The following is an 18,043-nucleotide window of genomic DNA, read 5'->3' on the forward strand; positions in this document are numbered from 1 at the left end:
TAAAGCGTCTGTATGCTCTGTATCTACCCCCAGAGCTAACTGCTTTCCTTTAATTTCAGGTAGTCTGACTAATACTGCTGCCAGAATATTATTCACCACCTTTGCCATGTCTTGTAAAATAAACGCTATGGGCGCCCTTGATGTACTTGGCGCCATTTGAGCGTGAGTCCCTGAAGCGGGAGTCGAAGGGTCTGACATGTGGGGAGAGTTAGTCGGCATAACTACCCCCACGACAGAATCCTCTGGTGATAATGTTTTTAAAGACAAAAAATGATCTTTATTGTTTAACATGAAATCAGTACATCTGGTACACATTCTAAGTTGGGGTTCCACCATGGCTTTAAAACATAATGAACACAGAGCTTCCTCTATGTTAGACATGTTAGAACAGACTAATAATGAGACTAGTAAGCTTGGAAAACACTTTAAATCAAGTTAACAAGCAAATATATAAAACGTTACTGTGCCTTTAAGAGAAACAAATTTTGTCAAAATTTGAAAAACAGTGAAAAAAAGGCAGTAAAACAAACGAAATTTTTACAGTACATGTAATAAGGTAACAGAGCATTGCACCCACTTGCAAATGGATGATTAACCCCTTAATGCAAAAAACAGATCAAAAAAATGACATAGACGTTTTTAAAAACAGACACAACAAACTGCCACAGCCAACAGTGGGAAGCTTCAGTTAACTGTTTCTATGCAAAATTTAAGCCAGCCATGTGGAAAAAACTTAGGCCCCAATAAGTTTTATCACCAAACATATGTTAAAAAACGATTAAACATGCCAGCAAACGTTTTAAAACACATTTTTATAAGAGTATGTATCTCTATTAATAAGCCTGATACCAGTCGCTATCGCTGCATTTAAGGCTTTACTTACATTACTTCGGTATCAGCAGTATTTTCTTAGTCAATTCCATTCCTAGAAAAATATTTTACTGCACATACCTTATCTGCAGGAAAACCTGCACGCCATTCCCCCTCTGAAGTACCTCACTCCTCAGAATGTGTGAGAACAGCAAATGGATCTTAGTTACGTCTGCTAAGATCATAGAAAAACGCAGGCAGATTCTTCTTCCAAATACTGCATGAGATAAACAGCACACTCCGGTGCCATTTAAAAATAACAAACTTTTGATTGAAGAATAAACTAAGTAGAAAGCACCACAGACTCTCACGACCTCCTATCTATGTTGAGGCTTGCAAGAGAATGACTGAATATGGCAGTTAGGGGAGGAGCTATATAGCAGCTTTGCTGTGGGTGGACTCTTGCAGCTTCCTGTTGGGAAGGAGAATATATTCCATAAGTAATGGATGATCCGTGGACTGGATACACTTAACAAGAGAAATATGTATTTGTAGTAGAAAAACATCAATATATCTTTGAATTCTGTCCCCTTTTCCTGTAATTCATTCTGAAAATTGTGGAATTTCCAATTCCTGTTGAAAGTGGAAGTGCAGACTCCAGACATTTTACACTGCAATGTTTCACAAAATGATTGACTGCCTATTGCCCTAATTGGTCTCTGCACAAAAGGAACAACATTGTGGTGCCAATTAGAGTATATTCTGCACTACTATATGGGCTTCATAAACTTAGATCAAATTTGTATGCAAGCTTATTGGGATCTAGATAGCAATATAAAAAAACACAACAAAAACTGAGAATATTAATAAAAAATATATATATATATATATATATATAGACCCCGTCTCACTAAAGCATGGGCACCAAGTATTACACTATGACGTGCAATTTGGTTCCTTTAGATGTAAGTAAGTGATTTATAATAAAACTGTATGGTCATGAAATCGCGCATTTTATCCTGACGACCAGGGAGATACCAAATGTAAAAGGGTCACTGAAGTTACAGTCTAGCGCTTCTTACACAGCACAGCACTGCTCTGCAAAAGTGTTAAAGTGATGGTAAACAATATAGAACTTGCATAGGTTTTTAGCATTTAGCATACTTTAACAAGCACAACTGCTATATATATTATTTAAAGTAATAAATAATTTTCATGAAAATTATATATAAAATACACTAACCACTCCATCATTTTAAAATCTTCCCTCTGCCGCCTTATGCTCCTAGTCCTTCATCCTACTGATGTCATACCCTTTCTATACGTCATAGATGTTGCGTGCTCCTGATAGCTAATATACTAATGTGCATGCGCTGTGTTTAAATAATTTCCACTGTTTACTTGTTGAAGGTGAAGTAAAAACAAAAGTAGCGAGCAGTGAATCAGCACCTAACCTCTGATTAGTGCAACGTCTTTGGGACTCCCCTTTGAAGAGAATGCGCATGCGCTACTGTATCAAGAACGCAAACTGAGAAAGCCCAAGAGGCAAACGTGGATCCAAATGTATTGGCAACAAACGTATGCACAAAACAGTGCTCCCATACACTTATGTCTGCCAGCTGGATACGCATATGATTGGATAAAATATAAAATCGTCATAACAAAATATATATTACAAATGACTGGCATTTGACTGACAGCATTATAAACTGGCGAAATATACGGACTTGCAGGTACTATTGAACATTTTTCAGCTAGAGTAACATTGTGTTTGCTGCAATTGTTTTTCAAGGACCAAACTAGACCCACTCCTTGCCTTATTTAGAGGAACCAGAATTATTACTGAATTTGACAAAAAAATAGCTACAGTCATTTTGTTAGTGAAATTCTTATCATATCACCTCTACAGAGGCCAATTAGGGACACATATGTAACCGAGTTTAAAACGCTTCTCGCCACTGTGTAAAAATTTAGCTTAATTCACACTCCATAGAGAGGCCACAACGCAAATGCTGTAACCTGCTAAATATCTGGTTTAGGCAACTTAAATGCCGAGTAACAGATTTGTCTTTATAAATATTTCATGTCCCTTTAGGAAGCGAGTGATAAAGCGCATACAATAAGCAAACACCTTTCTCACCTTGGTTGGTTTTCTTGGCTCAGGTTTTCTCCTCTCTGGTAGCCGTTGTCGGCCACCTGTGTAGTAGATCTCTTGACAATCTGCTTTAGCTCCTGCTCTAAACGCTCTTTTATGGCCTTGATTGTCTCCGGGATTTTTTTTAGCTTAGCCAGACCCTTAATCAGGATTCCCATAAAGACTAAACTGTTCTCCTCGGGATCAGAGTCCAGGTCCTCCTTAATCTCCTGAAGACACAACTCCTTAACTAGAAAAAAAGGGAAAATGTACAGAGCTCAGTTACAAAATAAGCTTCACACTAGGCTTTTTGGTATCTATAGCGCTACCATATGGTCAGACTGGAAAATACTAGTTCAAAAACTCAACAAAGTTTAAAAAAAAATCTAAATTAGTGGCCCTTATTCTCAAAGAAATGAGCTGACCACATTTGTAAGTGTGGATCTTAAATGAATCTAGTATAAACTATATTTAAATGCGTACAGAAAAAGAAGCGCTCTACCAGGAACGAATAACGGCTCAGTAGCTTGTTCCATGATGAGTTACCACCTAGGAGCAGTCTCCTTTAACCCAATTGTGCTTTTCACAAAGGAGAACTTTCCTGAAGTGTATCACCCTGTGAAAAGCACAATGTGAGGTGGTAAATCGCCATAGAACAAGCTAACAAAAACATAATTTATGTAAGAACTTACCTGATAAATTCATTTCTTTCATATTAGCAAGAGTCCATGAGCTAGTGACGTATGGGATATACATTCCTACCAGGAGGGGCAAAGTTTCCCAAACCTCAAAATGCCTATAAATACACCCCTCACCACACCCACAATTCAGTTTAATGAATAGCCAAGAAGTGGGGTGATAAAAAAGTGCGAAAGCATATAAAATAAGGAATTGGAATAATTGTGCTTTATACAAAATCATAACCACCACAAAAAAGGGCGGGCCTCATGGACTCTTGCTAATATGAAAGAAATGAATTTATCAGGTAAGTTCTTACATAAATTATGTTTTCTTTCATGTAATTAGCAAGAGTCCATGAGCTAGTGACGTATGGGATAATGACTACCCAAGATGTGGATCTTTCCACACAAGAGTCACTAGAGAGGGAGGGATAAAATAAAGACAGACAATTCCTGCTGAAAATAATCCACACCCAAAATAAAGTTTAACGAAAAACATAAGCAGAAGATTCAAACTGAAACCGCTGCCTGAAGTACTTTTCTACCAAAAACTGCTTCAGAAGAAGAAAATACATCAAAATGGTAGAATTTAGTAAAAGTATGCAAAGAGGACCAAGTTGCTGCTTTGCAGATCTGGTCAACCGAAGCTTCATTCCTAAACGCCCAGGAAGTAGATACTGACCTAGTAGAATGAGCTGTAATTCTCTGAGGCGGAATTTTACCCGACTCAACATAGGCAAGATGAATTAAAGATTTCAACCAAGATGCCAAAGAAATGGCAGAAGCTTTCTGGCCTTTCCTAGAACCGGAAAAGATAACAAATAGACTAGAAGTCTTACGGAAAGATTTCGTAGCTTCAACATAATATTTCAAAGCTCTAACAACATCCAAAGAATGCAACGATTTCTCCTTAGAATTCTTAGGATTAGGACATAATGAAGGAACCACAATTTCTCTACTAATGTTGTTGGAATTCACAACCTTAGGTAAAAATTCAAAAGAAGTTCGCAACACCGCCTTATCCTGATGAAAAATCAGAAAAGGAGACTCACAAGAAAGAGCAGATAATTCAGAAACTCTTCTAGCAGAAGAGATGGCCAAAAGGAACAAAACTTTCCAAGAAAGTAATTTAATGTCCAATGAATGCATAGGTTCAAACGGAGGAGCTTGAAGAGCTCCCAGAACCAAATTCAAACTCCAAGGAGGAGAAATTGACTTAATGACAGGTTTTATACGAACCAAAGCTTGTACAAAACAATGAATATCAGGAAGAATAGCAATCTTTCTGTGAAAAAGAACAGAAAGAGCAGAGATTTGTCCTTTCAAAGAACTTGCGGACAAACCCTTATCTAAACCATCCTGAAGAAACTGAAAAATTCTCGGTATTCTAAAAGAATGCCAAGAAAAATGATGAGAAAGACACCAAGAAATATAAGTCTTCCAGACTCTATAATATATCTCTCGAGATACAGATTTACGAGCCTGTAACATAGTATTAATCACGGAGTCAGAGAAACCTCTTTGACCAAGAATCAAGCGTTCAATCTCCATACCTTTAAATTTAAGGATTTCAGATCCTGATGGAAAAAAGGACCTTGTGATAGAAGGTCTGGTCTTAACGGAAGAGTCCACGGTTGGCAAGAGGCCATCCGGACAAGATCCGCATACCAAAACCTGTGAGGCCATGCTGGAGCTACCAGCAGAACAAACGAGCATTCCTTCAGAATCTTGGAGATCACTCTTGGAAGAAGAACTAGAGGCGGAAAGATATAGGCAGGATGATACTTCCAAGGAAGTGATAATGCATCCACTGCCTCCGCCTGAGGATCCCGGGATCTGGACAGATACCTGGGAAGTTTCTTGTTTAGATGGGACGCCATCAGATCTATTTCTGGAAGTTCCCACATTTGAACAATCTGAAGAAATACCTCTGGGTGAAGAGACCATTCACCCGGATGCAACATTTGGCGACTTAGATAATCCGCTTCCCAATTGTCTACACCTGGGATATGAACCGCAGAGATTAGACAGGAGCTGGATTCCGCCCAAACCAAAATTCGAGATACTTCTTTCATAGCCAGAGGACTGTGAGTCCCTCCTTGATGATTGATGTATGCCACAGTTGTGACATTGTCTGTCTGAAAACAAATGAACGATTCTCTCTTCAGAAGAGGCCAAAACTGAAGAGCTCTGAAAATTGCACGGAGTTCCAAGATATTGATAGGTAATCTCACCTCCTGAGATTCCCAAACTCCCTGTGCCGTCAGAGATCCCCACACAGCTCCCCAACCCGTGAGACTTGCATCTGTTGAAATTACAGTCCAGGTCGAAAGCACAAAAGAAGCCCCCTGAATTAAACGATGGTGATCTGTCCACCATGTTAGAGAGTGCCGAACAATCGGTTTTAAAGATATTGTTTGAGATATCTTCGTGTAATCCTTGCACCATTGCTTCAGCATACAGAGCTGAAGAGGTCGCATGTGAAAACGAGCAAAGGGGATCGCGTCCGATGCAGCAGTCATAAGACCTAGAATTTCCATGCATAAGGCTACCGAAGGGAATGATTGTGACTGAAGGTTTCGACAAGCTGCAATCAATTTTAGACGTCTCTTGTCTGTTAAAGACAGAGTCATGGACACTGAATCCATCTGGAAACCCAGAAAGGTTACCCTTGTCTGAGGAATCAAAGAACTTTTTGGTAAATTGATCCTCCAACCATGATCTTGAAGAAACAACACAAGTCGATTCGTATGAGATTCTGCTAAATGTAAAGACTGAGCAAGTACCAAGATATCGTCCAAATAAGGAAATACCACAATACCCTGTTCTCTGATTACAGACAGAAGGGCACCGAGAACCTTTGTAAAAATTCTTGGAGCTGTAGCTAGGCCAAACGGCAGAGCCACAAACTGGTAATGCTTGTCCAGAAAAGAGAATCTCAGGAACTGAAAATGATCTGGATGAATCGGAATATGCAGATATGCATCCTGTAAATCTATTGTGGACATATAATTCCCTTGCAGAACAAAAGGCAAGATAGTCCTTATAGTTACCATTTTGAACGTTGGTATCCTTACATAACGATTCAATATTTTTAGATCCAGAACTGGTCTGAAGGAATTCTCCTTCTTTGGTACAATGAAGAGATTTGAATAAAACCCCATCCCCTGTTCCTGAACTGGAACCGGCATAATTACTCCAGTCAACTCTAGATCTGAAACACATTTCAGAAATGCTTGAGCTTTTACTGGATTTACTGGGACACGGGAAAGAAAAAATCTCTTTGCAGGAGGTCTTATCTTGAAACCAATTCTGTACCCTTCTGAAACAATGTTCTGAATCCAAAGATTGTGAACAGAATTGATCCAAATTTCCTTGAAAAAACGTAACCTGCCCCCTACCAGCTGAGCTGGAATGAGGGCCGCACCTTCATGTGGACTTAGAAGCAGGCTTTGCCTTTCTAGCTGGCTTGGATTTATTCCAGACTGGAGATGGTTTCCAAACTGAAACTGCTCCTGAGGATGAAGGATCAGGCTTTTGTTCTTTGTTGAAACGAAAGGAACGAAAACGATTATTAGCTCTACTTTTACCTTTAGATTTTTTATCCTGTGGTAAAAAAGTTCCTTTCCCACCAGTAACAGTTGAAATGATGGAATCCAACTGAGAACCAAATAATTTGTTACCCTGGAAAGAAATAGAAAGTAAAGTTGATTTAGAAGCCATATCAGCATTCCAAGTTTTAAGCCATAAAGCTCTTCTAGCTAAAATAGCTAGAGACATAAACCTGACATCAACTCTGATAATATCAAAAATGGCATCACAGATAAAATTATTAGCATGCTGAAGAAGAATAATAATGTCATGAGAATCACGATGTGTTACTTGTTGCGCTAAAGTTTCCAACCAAAAAGTTGAAGCTGCAGCAACATCAGCCAAAGATATAGCAGGTCTAAGAAGATTACCTGAACACAGATAAGCTTTTCTTAAAAAGGACTCAATTTTCCTATCTAGAGGATCCTTAAACGAAGTACCATCTGACGTAGGAATAGTAGTACGTTTAGCAAGGGTAGAAATAGCCCCATCAACTTTAGGGATTTTGTCCCAAAATTCTAATCTGTCAGACGGCACAGGATATAAATGCTTAAAACGTTTAGAAGGAGTAAATGAATTACCCAATTTATCCCATTCTTTGGAAATTACTGCAGAAATAGCATTAGGAACAGGAAAAACTTCTGGAATAACCACAGGAGCTTTAAATACCTTATCTAAACGTTTAGAATTAGTATCAAGAGGACTAGAATCCTCTATTTCTAAAGCAATTAGAACTTCTTTAAGTAAAGAACGAATAAATTCCATTTTAAATAAATATGAAGATTTATCAGCATCAACCTCAGAGACAGAATCCTCTGAACCAGAGGAGTCATCAGAATCAGAATGATGATGTTCATTTAAAAATTCATCTGTAGGGAGAGAAGTTTTAAAAGATTTTTTACGTTTACTAGAAGGAGAAATAACAGACATAGCCTTCTTTATGGATTCAGAAACAAAATCTCTTATATTATCAGGAACATTCTGCACCTTAGATGTTGAGGGAACTGCAACAGGCAATGGTACTTTACTAAAGGAAATATTATCTGCTTTAACAAGTTTGTCATGACAATCAATACAAACAACAGCTGGAGAAATAGCTACCAAAAGTTTACAGCAGATACACTTAGCTTTGGTAGATTCAGCACTTGACAGCGATTTTCCTGTAGTATCTTCTGGCTCAGATGCAACGTGAGACATCTTGCAATATGTAAGAGAAAAAACAACATATAAAGCAAAATTGATCAAATTCCTTAAATGACAGTTTCAGGAATGGGAAAGAATGCCAAAGAACAAGCTTCTAGCAACCAGAAGCAATAAAAAATGAGACTTAAATAATGTGGAGACAAAAGCGACGCCCATATTTTTTCGCGCCAAATAAGACGCCCACATTATTTGGCGCCTAAATGCTTTTTGGCGCCAAAAATGACGCCACATCCGGAACGCCGACATTTTTGGCGCGAAATAACGTCAAAGAATGACGCAACTTCCGGCGACACGTATGACGCCGGAAACGGAAATAGAATTTTTGCGCCAAAAAAGTCCGCGCCAAGAATGACGCAATAAAATGAAGCATTTTCAGCCCCCGCGAGCCTAACAGCCCACAGGGAAAAAGTCAAATTTTAAGGTAAGAAAAAATGGTCAAATCAAAATGCATTATCCCAAATATGAAACTGACTGTCTGAAAATAAGGAAAGTTGAACATTCTGAGTCAAGGCAAATAAATGTTTGAATACATATATTTAGAACTTTATAAACAAAGTGCCCAACCATAGCTTGGAGTGTCACAGAAAATAAGACTTACTTACCCCAGGACACTCATCTACATATAGCAGATAGCCAAACCAGTACTGAAACGAGAATCAGCAGAGGTAATGGTATATATAAGAGTATATCGTCGATCTGAAAAGGGAGGTAAGAGATGAATCTCTACGACCGATAACAGAGAACCTATGAAATAGACCCCTTAGAAGGAGATCACTGCATTCAAATAGGCAATACTCTCCTCACATCCCTCTGACATTCACTGCACGCTGAGAGGAAAACCGGGCTCCAACTTGCTGCGGAGCGCATATCAACGTAGAATCTAGCACAAACTTACTTCACCACCTCCATCGGAGGCAAAGTTTGTAAAACTGAATTGTGGGTGTGGTGAGGGGTGTATTTATAGGCATTTTGAGGTTTGGGAAACTTTGCCCCTCCTGGTAGGAATGTATATCCCATACGTCACTAGCTCATGGACTCTTGCTAATTACATGAAAGAAATAGTACTCGTTCCTGAGAGTGCGCTTCTCTTTCTGTACGTATAAAGGTTTGCTGTATATACATGCAGTATCCCACAAACGTCAGTACACCCCTCACATTTTTGTAAATATTTTATTATATCTTTTCATGTGACAACACTGAAGAAATTACACTTTGCTACAATGTAAAGTAGTGAGTGTACAGCCTGTATAACAGTGTAAATTTGCTGTTGCCTCAAACAGTGTAGTGTAGGATCCCCCCATATCCCCAACTGCCCTGACCCGCCCCCCAAACAGCTCTCTAAACCGCCCCCTCTAACTTTTAGACGCCATCTTAGGGTACTGGCAGCTGTCTGCCAGTACCTATAAACTGATCTATTTAAAATATATATATCTATTTAAAAAATATATATATATACTGTATATATATATATATATATATATATATATATATATATATATATATATATATATATATATATATATATATATATATACATACATATATATATATATATACACATATATATATATATTTATTTTTTTATTTAAACATATTTCTGTAGCGTAGTGTCCCTGCCACCCGCGATCTTTACTTATGGGGGTTCCCACACCCCCAAATACCCTTTTCTGTAGCGTTGCTGCCCCATTCCTTACTGTCCCTTTACAATTTTTTTCCGTAGTGTAGGGCTCTCCCACTCCTTCCCTCCCGCCTCCCCTGGCAGGCTGCCCACCCGCCTCCCGTCGGCACCAGCAGAAGATCGTTACAGACGGTGACACTATGTGTAACGATCAGGTATCTGCCTCATATGGAGCATCCTGAAGCAATGACATATATATATACGTGGTGAGGTACGATAGCCAAAGTAGTATTGGGTGAAGGGGTTAAACAAAAAGAGAGCCTTGTTGTTTTTATTTACCAATCAAAACTATATATTGCTTTTAAGTAGATAGCCCAAGGTATTGATCTAGGCCCATTTTGGTATATTTCATGCCACCATTTCACTGCCAAATGCAATCATATAAAACAAATTGTTAACTTTTTCACAAACTTTGGGTTTCTCATTGAAATTATTTACATACTGCTTGTGCAATTATGGCACAAATGGTTATAAAAGCTTCTCTGGGATCCCCTATGTTCTGAAATAGTAGACATGATTGGCTATGCCATTGCTTTTTTAATAATTAGAAGGCCGCTAAATGCAGCTGCGCACCACACTTCTATTATTCCCGGCAGTGAAGGGGTTAGTTAGTTAGCTGGTATGGGTAATAGTATTGCAATGTAGGGAATTACCCTCCCACCTGATACCCCCAAACAGCTCTTCCATTCACATTCCTCACCACCATTTTAGGTACTGGCAGACAAGTATGAAGTTTTAGGGCTTCTTTTTTAAAATAAATTATACATTTTATTTATTTTTTATTTTCTGCAGTGTAGGATACCCCCTTTTCTTTCCACTCCCTGATCCCTCCCAAACAGCTCTCTAACCCTCCCCCCTTCCCAATGATCTCCACCATCAGACAGCTGCCAGTACCTAGTTTATAGCTATTTTCTTTAGTGTAGTGTTTTTCCCACCTCCTCATTAAATTACACCCCATCTCTAATATCCCCCTTTTCTGTAGTGTAGTGCTCCTTCTCTCCCTCAATTTTTTTTCTGAAGGAGTAGGGTAAATTTGATAAAATAAGTAAATTGGAAAGTTGTTTAAAAATCGAATGTTCTATCCAAATCATGAAATAAAAAATTGGGGTTTCCTGTCCCTTTAATTACTTTTAATAAAAGTAATGTTTTAACATGAGTGCTCACTCACAAGTCCAAGAAACAGTGATCACCGGAATGTGTATCAAGTTTTTTCTGTGTGTTCTAAACTGATAACAGTATTGCACTGGTCATGTACATATCACAGTTTTGCCAATACAAAATGCTCTTTATACTGATGGATCAGTGCAAAATCACAGTAGAAAATTAGTCCTTGCTATGAAGATCACACGAGTTACTGTATTTTGAGGAGTGACATCTTTCAATCGTATGTGGGGAAAACAAAAACAGAATTTATACCTTACCTGATAAATTCCTTTCTCCTACGGTGTGTCCGGTCCACGGCTTCATCCTTACTTGTGGGAATATTCTCTTCCCTAACAGGAAATGGCAAAGAGGCACACAGCAAAAGCTGTCTATATAGCCCCTCCTCTGGCCCCGCCCCCCAGTCATTCAACCGACGGTTAGGAGAAAAAGGAGAAACTATAGGGTGCCGTGGTGACTGTAGTGTATAGAGATAAAAAAAATTTAAGCCTGACAAAAAAGCCAGGGCGGGCCGTGGACCGGACACACCATAGGAGAAAGGAATTTATCAGGTAAGATATAAATTCTGTTTTCTCCTACATAGGTGTGTCCGGTCCACGGCTTCATCCTTACTTGTGGGAACCAATACCAAAGCTTTAGGACACGGATGAAGGGAGGGAACAAGTCAGGCAACCTAAACGGAAGGCACCACGGCTTGCAAAACCTTTCTCCCAAAAACAGCCTCCGAAGAAGCAAAAGTATTGAATTTGTAAAATTTTGTAAAAGTGTGCAGTGAAGACCAAGTCGCTGCCTTACAGATCTGATCAACAGAAGCCTCGTTCTTGAAGGCCCATGTGGAAGCCACAGCCCTAGTAGAGTGAGCTGTAATTCGTTCAGGAGGCTGCCGTCCGGCAGTCTCATAAGTCAATCGGATGATGCTTTTCAGCCAAAAGGAAAAGAGAGGTAGCAGTAGCTTTCTGCCCTCTCCTCTTACCAGAATAAACGACAAACAAGGATGAAGTCTGTCTGAAATCCTTAGTTGCGTCTAAGTAGAATTTTAAAGCACGAACCACATCTATGTTGTGTAACAAACGTTCCTTCTTTGAAACTGGATTCGGACACAGGGAAGGAACAACTATCTCCTGGTTAATATTCCTGTTGGAAACCACTTTTGGAAGAAAACCAGACTTGGTACGTAAAACTACCTTATCTGTATGGAACACCAGATAGGGAGAAGAACACTGCAAAGCAGATAATTCAGAAACTCTTCTAGCAGAAGAAATAGCAACCAAAAACAAAACTTTCCAAAATAGTAACTTAATATCTATGGAATGTAAGGGTTCAAACGGAACCCCTTGAAGAACTGAAAGAACTAAGTTTAGACTCCATGGAGGAGTCATAGGTCTGTGGACAGGCTTGATTCTAACTAACGCCTGTACAAAAACCTGTACATCTGGCACAGCTGCCAGTCGTTTGTGTAACAAAACAGACAGAGCAGATATCTGTCCTTTTAAAGAACTAGCTGACAAACCTTTATCCAAACCCTCTTGGAGAAAGGAAAGTAATCTAGGAATTTTGATTTTACTCCAAGAAAATCCTTTGGAATCGCACCAACGGATATACTTTAACCATATTTTATGGTAAATTTTTCTAGTCACCGGTTTTCTGGCTTGGACCAGAGTATCTATAACCGAATCTGAAAACCCTCGCTTAGATAGAATCAAGCGTTCAATTTCCAAGCAGTCAGTTGCAGAGAGACTAGGTTTGGATGTCTGAATGGACCTTGTATTAGAAGATCCTGCCTCAAAGGTAGCTTCCATGGTGGAACCGATGACATATTCACCAGGTCTGCATACCAAGTCCTGCGTGGCCATACAGGAGCTATAAGAATCACCAAAGCCTTCTCCTGTTTGATCCTGGCTACAAGCCTGGGAAGGAGAGAAAACGGTGGAAACACATAAGCCAGATTGAACGACCAGGGCGCCACTAATGCATCCACCAGTGTCGCCTTTGGATCCCTGGATCTGGACCCGTAGCGGGGAACCTTGAAGTTCTGACGCCATCAGATCCATCTCCGGAATGCCCCATAGTTGGGTTAACTGGGCAAAGACCTCCGGGTGAAGTTCCCACTCCCCCGGATGGAAAGTCTGACGACTCGGATAATCCGCTTCCCAGTTGTCTACTCCTGGGATGTGAATTGCAGATAGGTGGCAGGAGTGATCCTCCGCCCATTCGATAATCTTGGAGACCTCTCTCATCGCTAAGGAACTCTTTGTTCCCCCCTGATGATTGATGTACGCTACAGTCGTCATGTTGTCCGACTGAAATCTTATGAACCTGGCCTTCGCTAGTTGAGGCCAAGCCAGGAGCGCATTGAATATCGCTCTCAGTTCCAGAATGTTTATCGGGAGAAGAGACTCTTCCCGAGACCATAGGCCCTGAGCTTTCCGAGAGTCCCAGACCGCGCCCCAGCCCAAGAGGCTGGCGTCGGTCGTAACAATGACCCACTCCGGTCTGCGGAAACACATTCCCTGAGACAGGTGATCCTGAGTTAACCACCAGAGGAGCGAATCCCTGGTTACCTGGTCTACTTGAATTTGGGGAGACAAATCCGCATAATCCCCATTCCACTGTTTGAGCATGCACAGTTGCAAAGGTCTTAAATTAATTCGAGCAAAAGGAACCACGTCCATTGCTGCAACCATTAGTCCGATTACTTCCATGCACTGAGCTATGGAAGGTGGAGGAATAGATTGAAGAACTTGACAAGCGTTTTGAAGCTTTAACTTTCTGACCTCTGTCAGAAAAATCTTCATTTCTACGGAATCTAATATTGTTCCTAGAAAAGGAACCCTTGTGGACGGGGACAGGGAACTCTTTTCTATGTTCACCTTCCACCCGTGAGACCTGAGAAAGGCTAAAACAATGTCTGTATGAGCCTTTGCCTTTGAAAGGGACGACGCTTGAATTAGGATGTCGTCTAGGTAAGGTGCTACAGAAATGCCCCTCGGTCTTAGAACCGCTAGAAGGGACCCTAGTACCTTTGTGAAAATTCTGGGAGCAGTGGCTAAACCGAATGGAAGAGCCACGAACTGGTAATGTTTGTCCAGAAAGGCGAACCTTAGGAACTGATGGTGATCTTTGTGGATCGGAATATGCAGGTACGCATCCTTTAAGTCCATGGTAGTCATATATTGACCCTCCTGGATTGTTGGTAATATTGTCCGAATGGTTTCCATTTTGAATGATGGAACTCTGAGGAATTTGTTTAGAATTTTTAAATCCAGAATTGGCCTGAAAGTTCCCTCTTTTTTGGGAACTACAAACAGGTTCGAGTAAAAACCTAGACCTCGTTCCGCAGTTGGAACTGGGTTTATCACTCCCATCTTTAATAGGTCTCCTACGCAATGTAAGAATGCCTGTTTCTTTATCTGGTCTGAAGATAAGCGAGACATGTGGAACCTTCCCCTTGGAGGAAGTTCCTTGAACTCTAGAAGATATCCCTGGGAGACTATTTCTAGTGCCCAGGGATCCGGAACATCTCTTGCCCAAGCCTGAGCAAAGAGAGATAATCTGCCCCCTACTAGATCCGGTCCCGGATCGGGGGCTACCCCTTCATGCTGTCTTGGTAGCAGCAGCAGGCTTCTTGGCCTGTTTAACCTTGTTCCAGCCTTGCACAGGTTTCCATGCAGGTTTGGGTAGCATTGCCCTCTTGTCTAGAGGTTGCAGAGTTAGAAGCCGGTCCGTTCCTGAAATTGCGAAAGGAACGAAAATTAGACTTGTTCTTAGCCTTGAAGGGCCTATCTTGTGGGAGGGTATGGCCCTTTCCCCCAGTGATGTCTGAAATAATCTCCTTCAATTCCGGCCCAAAAAGGGTCTTACCTTTGAAAGGAATATTAAGTAATTTAGTCTTGGACGACACATCTGCCGACCAGGATTTTAGCCAAAGCGCCCTGGGCGCCACTATAGCAAAACCTGAGTTTTTCGCCGCTAATTTCGTTATTTGAAAAGCGGCATCCAAAATAAAGGAATTAGCTAACTTAAGTGCGTGAATTCTGGAGCGAGCTTTCTAGTTCCTCGAACCAAAAAGACGCAGCTGAGGTGACAGTAATAATGCACGTAATTGGTTGAAGAAGGAGACCTTGCTGAACAAAAATCTTTTTAAGCAATCCTTCCAATTTTTTTATCCATAGGATCTTTGAAAGCGCAACTGTCCTCTATAGGAATAGTTGTGCGCTTTGCTAACGTTGAAACTGCCCCCTCTACCTTAGGGACCGTCTGCTAGGCGTCCCTTCTGGGGTCTACAATGGGGAACATTTTCTTAAATATAGGAGGTGGGACGAACGGTATACCTGGCTTCTCCCACTCTTTATTCACTATGTCCGCTACCCTCTTGGGTATCGGAAAAGCATCAGCGTGCACTGGGACCTCTAAGAATTTGTCTAATTTGCACAACTTCTCTGGGATTATCAAAGAATCACAATCATCCAGAGTAGCTAGTACCTCCTTAAGCAGGGTGCGGAGATGTTCTAGCTTAAATTTAAACGCAACTATATCAGGTTCTGCCTGTTGAGAAATTTTTCCTGAGTCAGAAATTTCTCCATCAGACAGCCCCTCCCTCACTGCCAATTCCGATTGATGTGAGGGTAAAACAGATAAGGTATCGTCAGCGTCTACTTGTTCATCCTTTTCTGTATTTAAAACTGAACAATCACGCTTTCTCTGAAATGCTGGCAGTTTGGATAAAAGATTTGCTATAGAATTATCCACTACTGCTGTTAATTGCTGCATAGTAACAAGCATTGGCTCGCTAGATCAGTGATTTTTAACCTTTTTTTTGCCGTGGCACACTTTTTTACATTAAAAAATCCTGTGGCACACCACCATCCCAAAATTTAAAAAAAATCACACATTGTAGCCTAATACAGCATATATATATATACACATACACACAAACACACACATACTGTATGTATTGTGCTGTTATGCCATGCCTCCTACAAACTACCCCTGCACTGGGAGTAAAAAACAAGCAAAGTTTAAAAAATATGTCACACTGTTGTCAGTCTGCCGTGGCACACCTGAGGATCTCTCATGGCACACTAGTGTGCCACGGCACACTGGTTGAAAAACACTGCGCTAGATGTACTAGGTATCGCCTGCGCGGGCAAAACTGGTGTAGACACAGAAGGAGAGGATGATGAACTATCCCCACTACCTTCATTAGAAGAATCATCTTGGGCAATTTTATTAAATGTGACAGTATTGTCCTTACTTTGTTTGGACGCCATGGCACAATTATCACATACACTTAAAGGGGGGACCACCTTGGTCTTTAAACACACAGAACATAAGCTATCTGATGGCACAGACATGTTAGGCAGATTTAGGCAGGCTATTAATGCAATAAAAACGATTTTAAAGAAAACCGTTACTGTCTCTTTAAATAATAAAATGACACACTTTATTTCTGAATGTTCAAAAAACTATGAAGGCAATATCCGATCTTTATAAAATTTATACCCCAGTGTCTTAATGCTTTGAAAGTATTGCACACCAAATATGAAGTCTCTAGACCCTTAAATAAGCAAACCGGAGCTAATTGTTTAATTTAGCCGGTGTTACACACTACAGTCCCTGCTACAGCCTTTGCTGCAGCTTTTACCTTCCTTAGGGGTTATTCACCACTGAAATAAGCCTTCCGGAGTCTGATTCTTATCCACAGGACCCTCTCACATGAAACTGCATGCACTGCCTTTGAAATTAACTGTGCAACTGAGGCACGAAAATGAGGCCTCCTCCCTCTGCATACTAGAGTGAAGGGGCCTTCCTGACTAGATTAGGCGTCTAAACCAATGCCAGGAATAATTAAAACGTTCCCCAAAGTGTATTTTTGTTCACAAAACATTTGAAATGCCACAAAAATGTGATATAAGTGAATCGATTTGGCCCATAACAGTGTCTACCAGTACAAAAGCCCAAAAAAATAAGCCTGTAATCTGTTACTCAGTCTAAGAAAATGGCTTACCGGTCCCCTGAGGGAAAAACTGACAGTCTTCTAGCATTATCATGTGTTGTTAGAAAATAGACTGGTCATACCTGGAGCAGATGAGTCTGCAAACTGTTACCCCCAACTGAAGTTCTCTGGCTCAACAGTCCTGTGTGGTAACAGCAATGGATTCTAGTTACTTGTGCTAAAATCATATTTCTCTTTAACAGAAATCTTCATCACTTTCTGTTGTAGAGTAAATAGTACAAACCGGCACTATTTTAAAATAAACTCTTGATAGAAGAAATAAAAACTACAACTAAACACCACAAACTCTTTACCATCCCCGTGGAGATGCTACTTGTTCAGAGCGGCAAAGATAATGACTGGGGGCGGGGCCAGAGGAGGGGCTATATGGACAGCTTTTGCTGTGTGCCTCTTTGCCATTTCCTGTTAGGGAAGAGAATATTCCCACAAGTAAGGATGAAGCCGTGGACCGGACACACCTATGTAGGAGAAATTACATTCAGAAGTATTTTATTTTTACTGTAGTTCCTATTAAAATGTAAAGCGTTAGATTTATTACTAAATTACATATATCAAAAATCCTCATGATACACAAAGATGTCTTATTATCCAAACGTTACTTAAAGAGAAATTAAACTCAACATTTTTATTTTATGATGCACATAGAAAATACCATTTTAAGCAACTTTCCCATTTACTTCTATAATCAATTTAGCTTCATTCTCATGGTATCCTTTATTGAAGGAGCACTACTGGGAGTTAGATTAACAAAACTGTTAATGACAAGATGC

At 40.2% G+C, this 18,043-nt stretch overlaps 1 protein-coding gene across 1 annotated transcript in view; it reads right to left on the minus strand.

Annotated features, from left to right (window-relative positions):
• EXOC4 (exocyst complex component 4) overlaps window positions 1-18,043 on the minus strand; it is a 1,163,948-nt gene that overhangs the window by 991,854 nt on the left and 154,051 nt on the right. The window contains exon 6 of the mRNA XM_053716390.1: window positions 2,951-3,194. Within this exon, the coding sequence (XP_053572365.1) occupies window positions 2,951-3,194 (244 nt within the window). The remainder of the gene's footprint in view (window positions 1-2,950; window positions 3,195-18,043) is intronic.

This window comes from Bombina bombina, chromosome 6 (genome assembly GCF_027579735.1).
Source record: "Bombina bombina isolate aBomBom1 chromosome 6, aBomBom1.pri, whole genome shotgun sequence".
Taxonomy (NCBI): domain Eukaryota; kingdom Metazoa; phylum Chordata; class Amphibia; order Anura; family Bombinatoridae; genus Bombina; species Bombina bombina.